Here is a 17,514-nt window from a genome sequence, read left to right on the forward strand (position 1 = left end):
ATAGTTAATTTTTTATTTTCCAACCGACAAAAAATCCTTTTGTTTAAATATTTGTTTTTTTCAGTTTTGTAAGGTTTCCATAGACAATGTCCCAGATCAATATCACCACCTGTTACATACAGTTCGAGTTGATATTACAGTTAAACAATCTAAAAAATGAAAAACCAATCAAAATTTGTCACAACCAACTTTGTAATTATTCGAACAAGTCTTTGGACGCCATACCGATGCGTCGTCAACCGGGCATCCTCAAAGCATATACATGGCGCACTTCACTTGATAACATTATTATAAAAAGCAAAATATGTAAAACCGAAATAAATAAAACAGAGACAATCAAAGCTGGGATGCATGTAAACTTGACTCTTTCATTATTTTAAATAAATTTTATTTAGGAAAATTAGTAGTTACATTTCAAATATTTACACCAATAGAAACTATCCAATGTTAAAATAAATGGCAGAATGTTAAATTATATCCCCCGGAGAAGTTGATATTGAATTAGTAATATCAACAAGACTGGATAGCGAGCATAGGACAGTGACGACGCCAGCCCCTGCCCGACATGTCCCTATCTTCGCTACCTGGCTCCACCTGAATTTCGAAAATAAGTTGCGATAAATTGAGCAGCTAATAAATAAACGTCATTTCGGCAATTATTATTATTATTACTATTATTATTATTATATCATTTAATAATAATAATAATAACGTCATTTATGAAGCGCCAATGACCGAGCGAATAAGAATATATTAAGTAATTAAGCACGGTAAATGGATAAAAATAATAAAAAGTGTGATGACTAAAACAAATAATAAAACAAAGTTACAAGTTATAATTATAATGGTTTAATTAAAAGCAGCGTTGAAATAATGAATTAAAATATAAAAAAATAATTTAGATGGAGCATACTCGGATTTTTCTGGATCGTACTCCTCAACCGAATCGAGATATTTATGACCATCATGCCCTCCAACGGCAAATATTTTTCCAGCCAAAGATGAAATGCCAACCCCTCCTCTAGGGCGCGACATTGGAGTAATAATAGTCCATTGGTTGTCGGCAACATTGTACCGTTCAACACTATCTAACGGTGCATTATCATCGAAACCACCTTCAACGAGATAAAATTTAAAAAACAAGTCAGCTTGGTGCTCGAGTTTCATTAGTAAATATATAGCAAAAGTTAAGTGAAGTGAAGAAAATTATAAAATATTAAAAAAGACATGTTAGTATAACTCAACATCAAACGCACACCACTCGTTTACACTTTGTGTGATTCAATATGCATGTCTTATGAGCTGATCATCGGATTGTAAATATACCTTTGTGTTAATGAACCCAAATTATCTTATGTGTCAGCAATTAGTTTAAATCTTTCTGCATGTAACTTATATTTACAATTTATTATATATTTTTCTTTAATATTGAACTATACAACTTGACTTTATGCCATAAAACAGTTTACCCAATTTAGTTCTGAAGTTTTCTCAATTGTCAACTAACAATGTCTGTTTTACGCATTTTACAGTATTAGCCACCGGCAAAGAATCATAAAAGCCGAGGTTTTCTAAAGATGATTAACCTGCGACATAGATGTATCCATCTAATTCTGTAGCTCCAGCACCAGCTCTTCGTTTGTTCATTGGTTCTATAACCACCCAATTGTTAGCGCTAGAATCATAAGATTCGCAAGATTCTAAAGACAAAGAGCCATCGTTGCCTCCAACAGCATACAAACTGCTCTGAATAAATAATGGTTTATTATACAAATGATTTTTCAGCATTATCTAAAATGCCTAACAATCAAAACATCGTCGTACAATGCAAACCATTATTTAATACAAAAAAGTAAATTCTGTAAAAATAAAAAACATGGATATAGCTTAAAACGGTAGTGAAGATGTCAAAAAATCAGTGGAACCATACTTACGTGAAAGCGTGCTAAGGTCGGTCTTGTTGACAGAACGCGAAGTCCACGTAATGAAAACAAGGAGTAGCTATAATGCTTTATAATGCATGCTGCTTCCAAGTGCGTTTAGAAAAAGATAATTTAAGATAAGATAATAAGATAAGTTTAGAAATGATAGAAAAACAAAAATGAACGGACAAATTAGAGATGAGTTTAAGATCTAAAAAACTAACATACAGGAATAAATAGTACAGTAAAATAATCCGACAGCCAACAAGCCTGTTCAGTGTGTTGTAGTTTATATTGCGTCCGACGTAATAAAAATAGAATGAACAATATCGTTTTATATCGGAACTGAAATATCAATAAAAAAACTCCTTCACTCATTTATGTTAAAAACTAATATAAAATCTTCACCGGTTGCTTACGAACTATGCAGACTGGATAAATGCAGGGGAAACGAAATAATTAGAAGAATAATTAGAATAAGAAACATAGACGGTAATGAAGAGATCAGTTGAACGGCCTTGCACACGATGAAATATGTCACCGTCAGAGAAAAAAGCCATGAAATGCAATGGATCAGGACCTACAAAAAAGTTTGAAAGACAGGGATTTGAAAGGAATCGAGGTAATAACATGTGGAAGAACGACAGGAAGAGTGAGTAACGATTGAGAACTTAGCCGGCGACCCTAAAATGTTAATAGATGTCACGGATAAATCGACGGCAGAAGTTAGTACAGAGGTGATTAAAAAAATGGATGAAAAAATTAAAAAAAAATTAACTTGGTATGATACAAGCGCTACGCCTCCTCTAGAGTAGTTCATTTTTTTTACTTCGAACCATGTGTCTGAGGCAATATCGTAGCGTTCGACGGTCGGGAAGCATGAATGATCGTCCAATCCTCCAACTGCATATATAGATCCATTTAAATAGGCTAAGGCTATTCCTCTCCTGAATAGTAATATTTAACACACAGTGAAGCTGTTTTAAACAATAAAATAAACTACAAACAAACAATATTACCCTATTAACACCTTCTCAGTCTTTAAACTCAACAAAAAAATTTTTAACACAAATTATTTTTTACCCAATGCCAATCTGATTACTTCAAATTTTTCCCACGTAAACTCAAGCGATCCTCGCCAATTCCAACCCCTCTGCATCACCTATTTCATTTCAAACAATTATTATACTACCACATTTCTCAATTTCGATCGATGTTCAGGTCGATCGAGAAACTTCCATGTAGTCCCGTGCAGTCGATATTAAAAAAAGCTATTCTCCAATCTCTACGCTATATTCTACAACTTTATTCGTAGAGCGATAAAATAAAAAAAAATTAATGCTAATAATTCCTTTACATCACTCTGAATTAAATATTAAAGTTTAATTAAATATTTGTCCTTTATCAAATGTAATCTATTTAAAAAGCCATTTTAGTACTGGAAAATAAAAGTACTCAATTGCTTGATAATTGCGCAATATAACTACCGCAACTTTGACATGTCCGCAATAGGAGTCCAGGTATTAGTTTGTGGATCGAACATCTCGCCTGATTTCAAGTGAGTCACGCCATCGTGCCCTCCGGCAGCAAACAATTTACCTGGTCAGTGTTTATAGATAAAAGTTTCTAACTAATCTATATGAATCGCAATTAGCAAGGCTCTCTGTTAACGCAATATAATACCGCGGTATGAAAGGATAGAAACTTCCCGTGCAATTTTAAAAAACGGTCGTTAGAAAATTATTTAATTAAAATTTAATTAGGTAAGCGGGAAAACCATTTAGCCATTAACAACTTTAAAACATATATAAAGTTCAGCTAACCAATCCGATAACCAACAAATCAGATAACCAACCAACCATCCAACCAACCAACCAACCAATCAACCATCCATCCATCCAACCAACCATCCATCCTACCAACCAATCATCTAACCATCCATCCAACCAAACAACCAAACAACCAAAAAACTAATCAACGACTTAATCAATCAATCAATCAATCAACCAGCCAACCATCCAACTAATCAACAAATCAATCAACCAATCAACTAGTCAACCAATCAATCAACCAACCAGCCACTTAATCAATCAATCATCCAATCAAACATCTACCCATTCAACCAAACATCCATCCAACCAACCAAACAACCATCCATCCAACCAAACAACCAGCCAACCAATCAACTATCCAACTAACCAACCAACCAATCAACCAGCCACCCCAATCAAACAGCCAACCAACCAATCAGCCAACCAATCAATCAATCGGCCAACCAACCATTCACGGACACCACGCCCACATGCCTTCTTCTCGTTGACATATCTGAGACGGGAAACCACCTTACGTGATAATAATGTTACTCGTTCAATAAAAATAATTTTGAAATATTTTTTGGCGTTTTATACTTCCAGTTATTGCTTTAAATTAAATAATTGGAAAATTTGTACAATTTTAAAAGTAACTAAAAAAATTTATATCGTCGCAATATTTACAAAATAATTCAAAATGCAATGAAACTTATTTCAACTTTGATGTTTTTTTTCAAATATATTGCGGAAGAAATATTTTACAACTTTAAGTTTCATTAAAAGGATAATGGTTCTGAATAATTAAGTGAAAATGGTTGATGAATTTTAAAAGTATCACAATAAACTATATAAGAATAAATCAACATTCTGCTTGGTTTATAAGAAGATGGATGCTGCAACCAGCTCTGAATTTAATTCAATATTTTTCGCTGAAATTGAAGTTCATAACACGTAGTTTGCATGCATCAGAGATTAGTATCTCGAATTTATCAGACATGACAAGCACACCCGGTGTTTGAGTGGTCAACCATGGAGGGTTGCCTAATCAAGTTGGAATCTGACCCTTAACATCTTAAACGAGCTTGTGATCCTCTGCTGATGCATAAAAATTTTAAATCAGTGTTTTAAGCAATTTCTTTCAACGGAAGCAACGTTTGCTATCGGAATTAATGTGCCGGTTTAACGTGCTTAATGGCAAAAGTTAAGCTGCTGGGTGATTTCATTTTCCATGGAATAGACCGAATAGCCTAGTATGAAGTAAAAAAAATCCGACTCCTCACTTATTGGCGGCCATGGTTGTGGGTAGTCCCTTTCTGCAACTCAACCTTTGGTAGTTGGTAATCATTCTACTTCACAATATACAGAATTATTCTGGTTTTTAATCTATCGCTTGTTTGCGCTCATTCTTATTATTATATAATATTATATTGAATCGTGTATAAGAGGATGTAATTTGAAAATTTCTCCAGAAAACATCCATTTAAGTATCTCCCGTCTAGGTTATAAGTTGTTTCGCTAGAAGACAAATCAGCTCAGCAGTCATGTGTCAGTCTCTTTTACCTGCAATTCTTAATTAAGGATGAAATCCTAAACATTTGGGAAAAACAACAAAAAATGAATTGAATAAATCCAAATCTAAAGTTCTTTGTACAAATTTTAAAATGAATTCCTTAAATATTCTAACAACCTGTCGTTGTAGACATCGTAGCATTCGATAGATTTGAACGGGTTGCCATCAAATCCACGACCACCAACACAAAACATAACACCTGAATGAATGAATGCATGAATGCATGAACGAACGAACGAACGAATAAACCAGATTGTGAGAATTTGTCAACCGCCAAAAATGTATACAAACGTTCAATAAATCATGCGTACAAAAATTAAACAAAATTGAAAGGTTATCATTTTAATCAGTAATAACTTTATATAAAATCTGTCACACTTTCCCTTTATTTTAATTTTCTCCAATCAATATTTACAAGGCTTTTAAATTTCGACTCATCAGGATATCTCCTGGCGTGAAAAACGGGAGAGACCTGGATATATCTCTTCAATATTCGGCTCATTAAATAAAGCTCACTTGAACCAGTTTCAATAAATAAGAAGACTGATTGATTGATTCAGATTGAATGTGGTAATACGTAATAATGATGGCTATTATTACATGTGATTTGAACTTAGACCCTACCCTAAAAAATGTTTGTATCGTAAGTTAGATCGACCCCAATATCGTTTGTATATCGGTGTTAGCAAATGTAGAGCGTTCAAATTAGCAGCAATTATATTATTATTATTATTATATTATATTATTATATTATTATTATTAATACTTAGACGTATTTTTTTATTAGAATACAATCATCGTCGTCTTTTTCATCGTTTTTGTCTACTGTTTAAGACAAATGAAATCCTAAAAATTTTTGATTTCATAATTTTTCTTTCTCTAGGTTTTGAAACCTTTTTAAATCGCAGTGAAGAGTTTGCAGTCCAGTGTTCATCTCGTTTTCAACCACAACTTCTTGAAATTAATAATAATAAGGCCAACTTTCACAAGTCACGACTATTTAACATCAGAAAACAGAGACTATTTTACCAAATAAGACAAACTTTTATGATTTTCATAACTTTTGCTGTTGGCAACTTGCTAATTGCTTCTGTCATACTCATAGATATTTCAAAACTTTTGGTTGGTTGTCGAAAATGAACATGCAAAATTTAGCCATTATTGACAAAATACAAAACAAAACAGAACCGAGCTGTACCTATAGTTACGAATAGCGAAAGCATTAATAACGTTTAATTATGTAACGTGAATAAATTTACCCGAATAAATCTTTCTTGGCCTATGTTTTTTAACACCTTTATAACCATAGATAACATTAGCCTTGAACAGGCAGTAATCTTTTGCATCGTCGACCAAGTCTCTACAATCCAAATTCGTTCTAATCAATTCTTCAGTGCTGACGATATCAACCAGAGTCGACGGCAAGAAATATGTAAAACGGATACTGAAAATAAAAAATTCTTACCAGTCTTTCAACTTTTTCATCAAAAAATTGAAATTTATTCATTTCAGAACAATTAGGTAAGAAATTAAAATTCAATAATTCATTCTAAAAAATTACGTTAGAAATCAAATTTTTTTTTTCTTCATAAACTTTACTCTCATCAGCAGCAAATATTTAGAATAGAGATATTACAATGACTCTACCCGTGAAATGTATCCTTAACCATAATAAATTGGATAATTATTCAACAACTACCTAGGTCAAAAACAAAAAAAGATTTGAATGTTAAGCCAGTTTAACCCACCTAACAAAAATTCGTAAAATAATAATCCAGTGCTAGTGTCAAAATATTTTGTATCTCTTGTTAAAATATGATCCGAATCTAGAACTATTCCCGTTTAACAATTTTCTGATTTATAAAATTTATCTTCTGTTTATATGAAAACAGATGTATTCCAATCACTCACATCTTCTGCCTTCTGACCAACATTAATTTATCGACAAACAATTTCAACTGATAATCCAACTTTCAATGCTCTCACTTAAACGTCATATGCCTCGTTAAATTCTCGTTGTCCTAAATTTATGTCCATTATAATTATAATTGTTTCCATTCTCGCTTTCCATCGCTCCTTAAGTTGTTCTTCTTGCTGCTAGAACGTTTACCACACAGTCCAACTCAAATATCAAGTTTTAATAAATATGATTATCATTTTGCAGTTTTGTTGAGTTCTTAAAACTATTTAGATAATTCATTACTTAAAATTAATAAACTTTTTACGTGTGATATATAAGATGACGGTCTGTAAGATTAGGCAGTTATTTATAACAGAAGTAAAGAATGTTATTGAACGCACACTTTTAAAAAATCGGCGATCCAACGAGAAAGAAGACTGAAACTTTTATAAGAATAATTTAATTGAAAACTCAACAACTACACATCTGAAATTACAGAATGAAATCGGCAATTATTTTTAAACCTTTTTAGCAAATATTCTAAACATAATGTAACAAAATCTACTAACTTTTTCAATAATGGTACAATGTATTTAATGTTGTTAACAACGTCATACTTAATCCATTTGATGACAACGTCGTAAACGTCCTCTTCTCTGTCCACACACAAATCATCAGCGCATATTATCGGCAGAAATAATTTATAAGACAACTTTAAAAGTTCGGGTATCTGAGAAATCTTAAATTCAAACAAAAAGTACCTTACATTTTAATAAACGTGGATGTAATCATATATATATATATATATATATATATATATATATATATATATATATATATATATATATATATACACACACACATATATATATATATATATACATATATATATAATAAATTATATATAGCTAGATATTATATAAATATACCCTATTTTCCATAGTAAACTTGACATGTAAAAACCTAGTACCACTTATTAAAAACATGACAATTTTGGCAAGGGAACTGAACAAAACAGTATTTAATGGAGAGAATACAACAGGGCCATCCTAGTCCAAAGCTTCATGAATGAAAAATATACAGTGGTTGAAGCAAATTGAATGCATGTGACTCAGATATATCATGTCATCATTCACATAGTAAAACAAGTTGATGTAAATAGAGGAAAATATGAAATTGAATAAAAAAAAAGTATCCCGTTAAAATCAAATGAAAAACTTGGAATAAAGAGCATTTGATTCAGCATTAAAGTACTTCAACATATATAAATACATTTCACATAAACACAGAAGGGTGGAAGTGAGGAAGTGAGTTTGTTGTAGAATCAATGAAATTTATTCAAACTATTAAAACAAAATCTAGTGCTATATTGAAAGCCCAATAAACTTCATAACTTGGTTGAAAAACAAAACAAATGAGTAAATTAAAAAAGTCTGCAAAATTTTATGAACTTGAACATTTTAATGCAACCAATTTAATTTGGAAAAAAATTTACTACCTCCCTGAAATTCCTGATTATAAAGATTTGAGCTTTATTAACAAGAAGTTTGTGACCAAGGTGATTAGCGAAAGATAAAACTTCTAAGCAATTGGTCTCATCCAAGTGAGATGCCATGAACTCACAACACGTTCTTGACACAGAATCAATCTAATTAGTTTTTAAATAAACAATTCAATAATTAATTCTAAAAACCATAAAAATTAAAAAAACATTGTATGGTGACACCATTTTACATTACATATTATATTAATAATATTTATATTAAGTATTAATAACATTTATATTAAGTATCTCATTACTTAGCTCAAGACTAGTCAGCTATCACAAAAGGCATGTTACACTGGCGATATCTTTATTTATTTACCTACAACAACTACATTCTTCATTCTTCTAACAACTTATGATCTTTGCTTCCAATTTTTTTCCTCTAAGTAAACAGCTATTATAGCAAGTCCTACATATTGCACCTTTCATAATGCGGAGCACACGAGCTGAAAAATATTACACACATAGTTTATCAAAACTTTCAATTTTAAAAGCATGAAAATAACAAAATTTTAAGAGAAATCTTTACACAAAAATGCCAGGTGTTGTGGACTAATCTTTAGCATTACACTAAATGAGTGTAACAACATTTTTTGTGACTGTGAATGTCATATTTTTCTTTTATAAGTACAACTTTTTTAATTTTTAATTTTTTTCAGATATATAAACTATTGTAAGAGCAAATTATTTTAAGCATTAAAGAAACATAATTTCTCAACAAATTTTCATTATTTATTATTCACATTAACAATCAATAAGTAGCTTCCTTTAAGTTAAAGTGGTACTCTCCCTACCATGGTCTTCCTGATTTAAATCTTATCCTCAACCAAACTTCAATTTCTAAGCTCATTTAGTTACCTTTGTTCTTATTTTTTCTGAAACATTTTCATATATTATTTTATCACACTGGCTTACAAGGAATTTATTTTTTCAATTTGCATAGTGATGTACTTGAATGGATAATTGAATTATGGAGAATTGCATAATTTTGAACTTCTAATGAAATTACCAAACAGATAGCCCCACTGAGAAAGTTTGAAACAATCCAGACAACAGACAATCATCATTTTATTATTATAAATAAAGAATAAAAAAAAGTAAAACTTATTTAATGCTAAGCATTTAAAAGCATTTGATGTATTGCAAAAATTTTTAAAAATCAAGGCTGGTGTTACAGTGCAGGTTGCTATTTGAACATGAAACAAGGCATGCATATTTGATATTTTATTATTTGCAATTCACCTGTAATATAGAACTGGCAAACAGAAGTGGCTGAACATTCTCAACTGTGATGAGTAACTGTGAAGTATAAGCATATTGCACAAGACTTAAAGTTGCATCCGGATCTATATCCTCCAACTTAACAACACCATTTCTAGATTCAGACATGTCAGTCAGGAACATTGACTTAAAATATCCACTGATTGATGATAAAATAATTTTATGACATTTTATTGAATGAATACCAATTCTTATTTCTACGTCGCAAAAAAGTCCTTCAAAAAAAAATTCTTTAAAAAAATTGAAACATTCCCGAAAAAGATCCTGGCTTTCAAAATGAAATGACAAATCAGTGGAGGAAGGTAGTTTTTTGAGAGACTTAATTTCAGCAATTTCCACCAGAGATTTATTAGCTGCTACCATCGACATCGTCCTATTGTTTGTCGTCAGCCAATTATTAATTATACAGAAACTTCTTAACAAAACAAACCCCAATACTAATTAATAATTAATTAATAACATCTCTCATCTGTTTGTTTTTAAATTTAAAGGTAAACTTAGCTTAACTTTTAAGCATCGACAAAGAACTAAAAATGACGTTATTACTACAATATCTTTGCTTTAAAACTTTCCCGTATGTAAATCTTATACTTAGAATATCACAATATCTGAATATCTGCAAAAAGCATGGATATATATATATGTGTGTGTGTATATATATATATATATATATATATATATATATATATATATGCCATGGATATGTGTATATACATGTATATATGTATATTAAAACCAAATCGTGATGAATGACACCAAACAGTCAAACATCTGATTAAAAGGGTTAACACTTAAATGTATCGTTAGTCTCACACGTCGGCGTTTAAATTAATATTTTCCGACACACAAACACGCAGAAATCGCTGCAACAAACACGAGATGTGGTTTATTGCAAAAAAGAACTCTCTGTTGTCACCTGACCGAACACCAATCATTTTACACAATGTTTTAATAAATTTTAAAGTATTGGGGTCCATGGGTCCAAGGACCTCGATATATATTGGCAAAAAGTCTAAGGAAGGCAGGGCGTGTTCATATTTTTTGATTTTTTCGTCCGATGCCCTGATTGCAGCCAAACCACATTCTTTGCTGGTAAGGTGAACGTAGCGCTCGGCCAAGGTACCAGGAACCGTAACATCCCAAGCCAAACATTTACCAGCTCTCCAGGGAGTAAGAGTACAACCGTCTGGTCGCTTGCCATCTTGCACTGAAATGCCAGATGGTTCCTTCAAAACAGGAATATAAGCTTTAGAAAAAAGCCGGCAAATGTAATCATTCAAAGCTGAATGACGAAGTTGACGGCCTCCACCTAAACGGCAAACAAAACCATGATGACCAAATTGGTCCGCCTCCGCGCCGCAACGACACAGATATTTATTTTGCCAGATTTTTAGAAATGTATATATGTATGTATATATATATATATATATATATATATATATATATATATATATATGTGTTGGTAATAGACCATAATTTTTACAATATTCTATAAATTCTACCGAATGTTTGGCGTTAATATGTTTATAGTTCGTTTTTTAGATTTTTCTCACTAAAGTTTTTTGGTGAACGTTAATTTATTAATATTTAAAATAAATTTATTTTTCGAATTCATGCTGCAAATAAGGCCATATTTCGATTCCGAATGAATCATCATCAGTGCTCCTTGTTGTATATATAGGGAAATATTGACTTTGTCAAGATGAACTTCAACGTCAAAGTTACGTCATCAAACGTAACAAATTTAAACGAACAAGGTCCTGTGTTGGAGATATACGATAATATACTCGTAACGTATGTGTTTGTTAATTTTTTTTTCAACAAGCATACACACATACATAAGCACATGCCTGATGATAGCCTGATCAACCAACATATCGAAGGAAGGACCGACCTTGACATTTAAAAACATCTTAATTTAATTTAATTGCGATATCGATATTGATTGCGAACTAACTAATCAAAACACAAAATTTTTTAAATTTGATTTAATCATTCTGTTTTTCAAAACAACGGCATAAGAATTATTGAAACAGGATGGGTAATTGGTTACAAAATCGTTGAAGTGAAATGACACTCTGTAGCGAAATCGTTGGAGTGAAATGGCACTCTGTAGCGAAACATCATTTTAATAGTAAAAAATATTGAAATGTACGATGATAAATTAGCTGGTATAAACATTACATTCGATTTCCATAAAATAAATTATTCGACATCACCGAATCACTCATCATCTCACACATCAAATATGCAGCTCCCTCCTGGTCTGGTTTTGCCACGCAACAACAACTTCAGCAGCTACAATCTCTCATCAAAAAATTAATTCGCTTCAACTACCTACCTGCATCATATCCTACGATCACTCAGATATTCAACACACTCGATTCAAGGCTGTTCAAGAAAATAGAAAATAACAACAACCACGTCACCCATCCTCTACTACCACCAATCAAACATAACTATCAAGTCGTCGCCCAATCTACATGCCAGGAAAAAACCTTCATCACAAGACACCTCAAACATATTAGCACTTAAGAAAACTTCATTATTACTGAACTAGTTTTTACTTATTGATCACCTCACTTTTATCGATCACCTCACTAACTCACTAAGTCATCATTTAGTCTATTAATAAGTCACCAAATATATTAATACTCATTAAACTTTTTCACACACAGGTCTAGCCTTTATCTATCGATCACCTCACTAACCCACTAAGTCATCATCTAGTCTATCAATTTGCCGTTACTTCATTTTATATTCCATCGTCAATTACTTTTCTTTTATTTGTCTTATTATTATTATTTATTTATTCTAACATTTTATTTTTCATGTTTTATCATTTCTCTTCCTCACTTTTTGTATTTATTTTCTCACTTATTTGTTTAATTTTGTTTCACTGCCTTGCATGTTGTTACAGTTTCTGCGTCTGTCAGATCCTGATTTTTAAAGAATAATTAAGAATAATTAAAAAAAAATTTACCAAATATTATTAGTTGAGAGTTAGTTGAACGTAGGTGAGATCTAAGTTAATTGAACATAGGCAATTAAATTAAAGTTTAGAAAAAAATAATTGACAACAGGTAAGTAAGGTAGGTAACTTTTTATCGTCTCCTTTTTATGTCTAGTGATTTTTTTTGTTTTGTTTTGTGTGCACACACACGCATTAAGCATACAATACAAAAAACAAATATGGTACAAACAAATACGAACATGACGTCCATGATAGGCACTTTTTCAATTATGCTTTTTTATTTAATTTCCATTTTTTATCATTAATTAAATAATATTTTCAATAATAATGATAAATATACTGTTTGAAAATATCACTGATACTGCGAACAAATTGTTAGAAATGCTAAAAAATGGTGTTTTCTTTTTTGTTTCTTTTTCTTTTTTTGTTAAATCTTTTCAAATGTTTTTTGGTTTAAGTAATTGAAGGAAAATTTTGAAATAAATTCTAAATCACATTATTGTGAATTTCATTTATTTTATGTGTTGTTTTATTTGAAATAATTAATTTTTTAAATTTTAATTGGTAATAAATAATTATAAGGCATTAGTGCTATTATAATGAATTACTTTATAAAGCATGGGTGGGCAAACTTTTTATTGTGAGGGCCGCATTTAGAACTATTTGACATTTGAAGGGCCGCATGTGTATTCAAATAGCAAATTTTTTGGACCTTTTTTTGTCTCGTAATATGTGACTGATGACCTTTCCAGTCATTTACTATTCAGTTACTGAAGTAGTAATTTCTGACAATTTTAAAAACAATTATAATCAAGACATAGCAATCTAAATATTTTCATATTTCATTTGGTATCTTCCTGGTTTACCCAAAGAAACGAGTGTCTTGGCCCGAAAGATATATGTAAAATGATATATAGGCAACACTGAGGTTTTCATTCCTTTTATGATTTTAGAACATCGAAAAGTACAAGACAAATTGATTTAGTAAAAAACCTGCTCCCATCGAAATGTCTCTGAGCTGCCCTGCCAACATCATCATGAGTTAGTCTATAAGATACTACAATTTTTTATATTTAACATTAATTAACCATTAGTTAAAACTGTTTTTGGCAGAATAATGGGCATGCAAACAGCCTAGCAAATAAATGCGCAATAAAGACGAAATCATATGAAATCTCAGGACGGAAAGGTTTGAGCTACTGACAAATTATGTGAAGAAATTCAGGGAAAAATTATAACTTACTTTTTTAACAAAGAATTTATTCAACAATCTGAAGTATATCAAAGAGAATTATATTAGTAATAATTTTAATCACCATAATAAAATAATTTTTGTCATTTTAAATCACATTTGTCTTGTTTTTGAAAAATATTTATTAACAATTTATAAGCATTTGATGGTTTGTTAATTAGTCAAAAATAAATAATCACTTCCGTAAAAGGAAAAGAAATGTTGGCAAACAGATGTTTCATTCATGAGAGTATGTTGGCATGACACATGATGAATGACGAATTCCCATATGAAATCCCTTTGGCTTGTCCACAAAGCTTGGCAAGTTGTATGATCCGGGTGCTGGGTTGTTCAGGGCTGTGTTATAATCTTTCACTTTACATCGATTTTTTATCACAATTGGAACATCCTTTTTCATCTCAACTTGTTTGTAAGATCCAGGACCTGGAACTGCAGCTTTTGTGGATGGATAGTAAATGCTACCAAACTCAGTGCGGCTTCTTATCAACATTGCAGGTGGAGTTCCTTGAACAGGGCATTTCTTTCCAATCCCATCATTTATTGTGTAAGCGTTGGGAGGAGGGTTAAGATTTGGAGATGACTTTGATCGATTTCCCAGAGATATTGAAGAAAGGGATTTTAATAATTTAGGCTCATATTGACCGGGACCGGGTAATACCTCTGGTTCTTATTAATAAATATCTAATTTATATATCTATGGTGAAACAATTAATGAAACAACCTTTAGTTTTTGGTCTGCCAAGTATAAGGGCAGTTCTTGGAAGTTGAAGGCCCGTATTTGTCAATTCTGATTTGAAATTGTAACTAGGTCCAGGGATGTCCGTACATGACCCTATTAGAACAACTTATTTTCAAAAAATGCAAAATAACCAAAAAATAGCAAACAATAGCAAACAATAAATAGAAAGCCGCTAATATGATCTGATGAAAGTACTCAAATACATAAGTGTACTCTATGATGTCGCAGGTTACTGCTGACAAGTTTTAAGCAGTGGTGTGTTTAAACGTTTTCAGATTCATATTGACAATGTTGCTAATATTTCATAATCTCAACGCAACTTTGAAGGAGTTTGAACACAGTCTACATGACTTCTCTTATATCATCGCATGAATGCTATTAGAAAAGTGTCGCGAACAAAACCTCAACATTTTCGCGGGGCTTTTATCGACCTGGCAAAGCATTTGGCACGGTCAACAGACCTTTTTTTTATAAAAGATCTTTGAAAAAACGGTTTTAGGTTTTCCTTGCGCGTGAATATACAAATTAAAAGTTTTTAATGTAAGGCTGACAAAGTATTTTTAGTATAGAATGATTGCAAAAAGTTTTCACACTAAATAATTCAGGAGGACCAGTAGAAGACTATTTGAAATTTTTCTGACGTAAGTCACGTCAATTGAGATGACCAAGACATCTGTTTGCCATAAAATTGACTCAGAAGCTTTTAAAAAGAGAGATTTTCTCAAGCTATTGTTGTGGTCCGTTTTTTGCCTAATAAGCATCATTTCTTTAGACCTCATAGATCCAGCCAAAAACCATTTCACATGGAGAAGCACTTGACGCACTAAACCTGCAGCATTTTTACCAACTGCGAGAAAAGTTAATCTGTTACAAGACCGCAAGAATCTGTTGGCAAATAATTTAGCTCTGCTTTTGCAAGCGTAATTACCACACACTATACAAGTAGCAGAAGTCAATTAGTATTCAGTTTTAGCGCAAATTTGTCGTTGTTTTGGCTTGTTGTTCAAACGATATATATATGGCGGGTAATGGTTTTTAATTACAAATAATACCTCTTTGAATGGGTTCTTAAACCTTGTAACAACGCGATGCTGTTCTTACCTATTGGTCGCGACACCTCTATTTGCGTTTCTTGGTTACAATAATTGAGTTGTGTTATCATAAGCCTTATTCGGCAGACTACTGACGAGTCTCGTGAGAGACGACTGGCCTATGGCGGGTTATGGTTTACCGATAATATATATAATCTATATATATATATATATATATATATATATATATATATATATATATATATATATATATATATATATATATATATATCATAACCCATATATATTTTTTTGTTTACAACTTTGCTTGCATGTTTGCCCGCACGATTGTGACTTTCTTGATAACAAAACTATATTTAGTCGAAAATCTCAGCAATTATACTTTTTTAAATTAATATTTTAATCTCCATGTTATACTTAATTTTTTTGTTTGTATTAAGGTAAAAAATTAACATTTTGTTAAAAAATTGTGTTATAAAATAAACAACAGCCTAGAAAGGTTTGCGTTTAAATAAAATTTTTAAAAACTATAAAACGTACATTTGTAACCAGTCCCAATGGTATAAGCAGGATTCTTTTGTTTTGTTACACAATGATCCGTATGTCCAACCAGAGATCGCAACTTGTAAGCCGGTCCAGGGCCTTTTATGTTTTTTATTTTCATAAATATTACTATGTTACTATGTGTTATCATCAATATAAGAAATTAACACTTGCGTACTTTTTTGCATGCAAAAAGGTTGGAATGGTTGTCCATTGATAGTTATTGGTTTTGACATTGCTTCGTTATTTGCATTCATAAAATGTTAAAGTACATAAAAGTGGTATATGCGACGCAAGCAAATGTCTGCGAATTCGCAAACGCTTTCCACGACGGCACATGCGAATAGCGCAGTTCTATCCTGTCTACACGATCTTTTGTTTAAGTAGTTATGGCAACTTCTAAACAAGCTTGTCAACATATAAATACAATGAAATGCTGGCCTTATATATACATACATGTTGAAGGAATGTTCACATACATACACATACATACATACATACATCAATTTTAAAAACACACAAGCAGATAATATGGAGATCAAGATTTGCTATTGATTGTACAATAAATGAGCTCGTGACGACGAATGAAATGAATCAAAATATCGATTAAACAACAATTCGACCAGTAGCTGATTCTTGCGCGTGATGAAAATTTATGTATAATATATATATTTACACGTGTAATAAATCAAGCTTTTTACAATATGAAAATAATCATAATTGTTTTTACTTTGTGACATGAACTTTAGACGTTTGAATAACATATTCAGTAAGTTCATTGAACCAGAGACCCAACAAAGACTGAAAAATGTGTTTAGTGAAACTTTTTATTTAATCAATATATTTATCAAACAATCATTTACCATCATTTATAAAACTTAAACGACATTGCACTCTCGTTTTTGCTTAGACTNTCCTGCATAG

The 17,514-nt window shown here is 31.4% G+C and overlaps 2 protein-coding genes across 2 annotated transcripts in view; both read right to left on the minus strand.

The window, feature by feature from the left end:
* Positions 1–11,942, minus strand: HELRODRAFT_188549 (hypothetical protein; the record flags this gene model as incomplete). The annotated part of the gene is made up of 13 exons (XM_009021160.1): positions 1–594; positions 914–1,115; positions 1,587–1,746; positions 2,701–2,869; positions 3,410–3,521; positions 4,453–4,526; positions 5,421–5,502; positions 6,563–6,747; positions 7,773–7,942; positions 8,702–8,851; positions 9,992–10,169; positions 10,952–11,256; positions 11,925–11,942. The coding sequence occupies 13 exons, from the start codon at positions 11,940–11,942 to the stop codon at positions 468–470; spliced, it is 1,932 nt and encodes a 643-aa protein (XP_009019408.1). The 3' UTR covers positions 1–467.
* Positions 11,943–14,473: 2,531 nt separating this feature from the next.
* Positions 14,474–17,514, minus strand: part of HELRODRAFT_161220 (hypothetical protein) — a gene marked incomplete at both ends in the record, with an annotated part of 4,688 nt that continues 1,647 nt past the window's right edge. Inside the window, 4 exons of the mRNA XM_009021161.1 lie at positions 14,474–14,916; positions 14,978–15,100; positions 16,588–16,689; positions 17,321–17,391. Coding sequence (XP_009019409.1) covers positions 14,474–14,916; positions 14,978–15,100; positions 16,588–16,689; positions 17,321–17,391 — 739 coding nt within the window. The remainder of the gene's footprint in view (positions 14,917–14,977; positions 15,101–16,587; positions 16,690–17,320; positions 17,392–17,514) is intronic.

This window comes from Helobdella robusta, assembly GCF_000326865.2.
Source record: "Helobdella robusta unplaced genomic scaffold HELROscaffold_3, whole genome shotgun sequence".
Lineage (NCBI taxonomy): Eukaryota > Metazoa > Annelida > Clitellata > Rhynchobdellida > Glossiphoniidae > Helobdella > Helobdella robusta.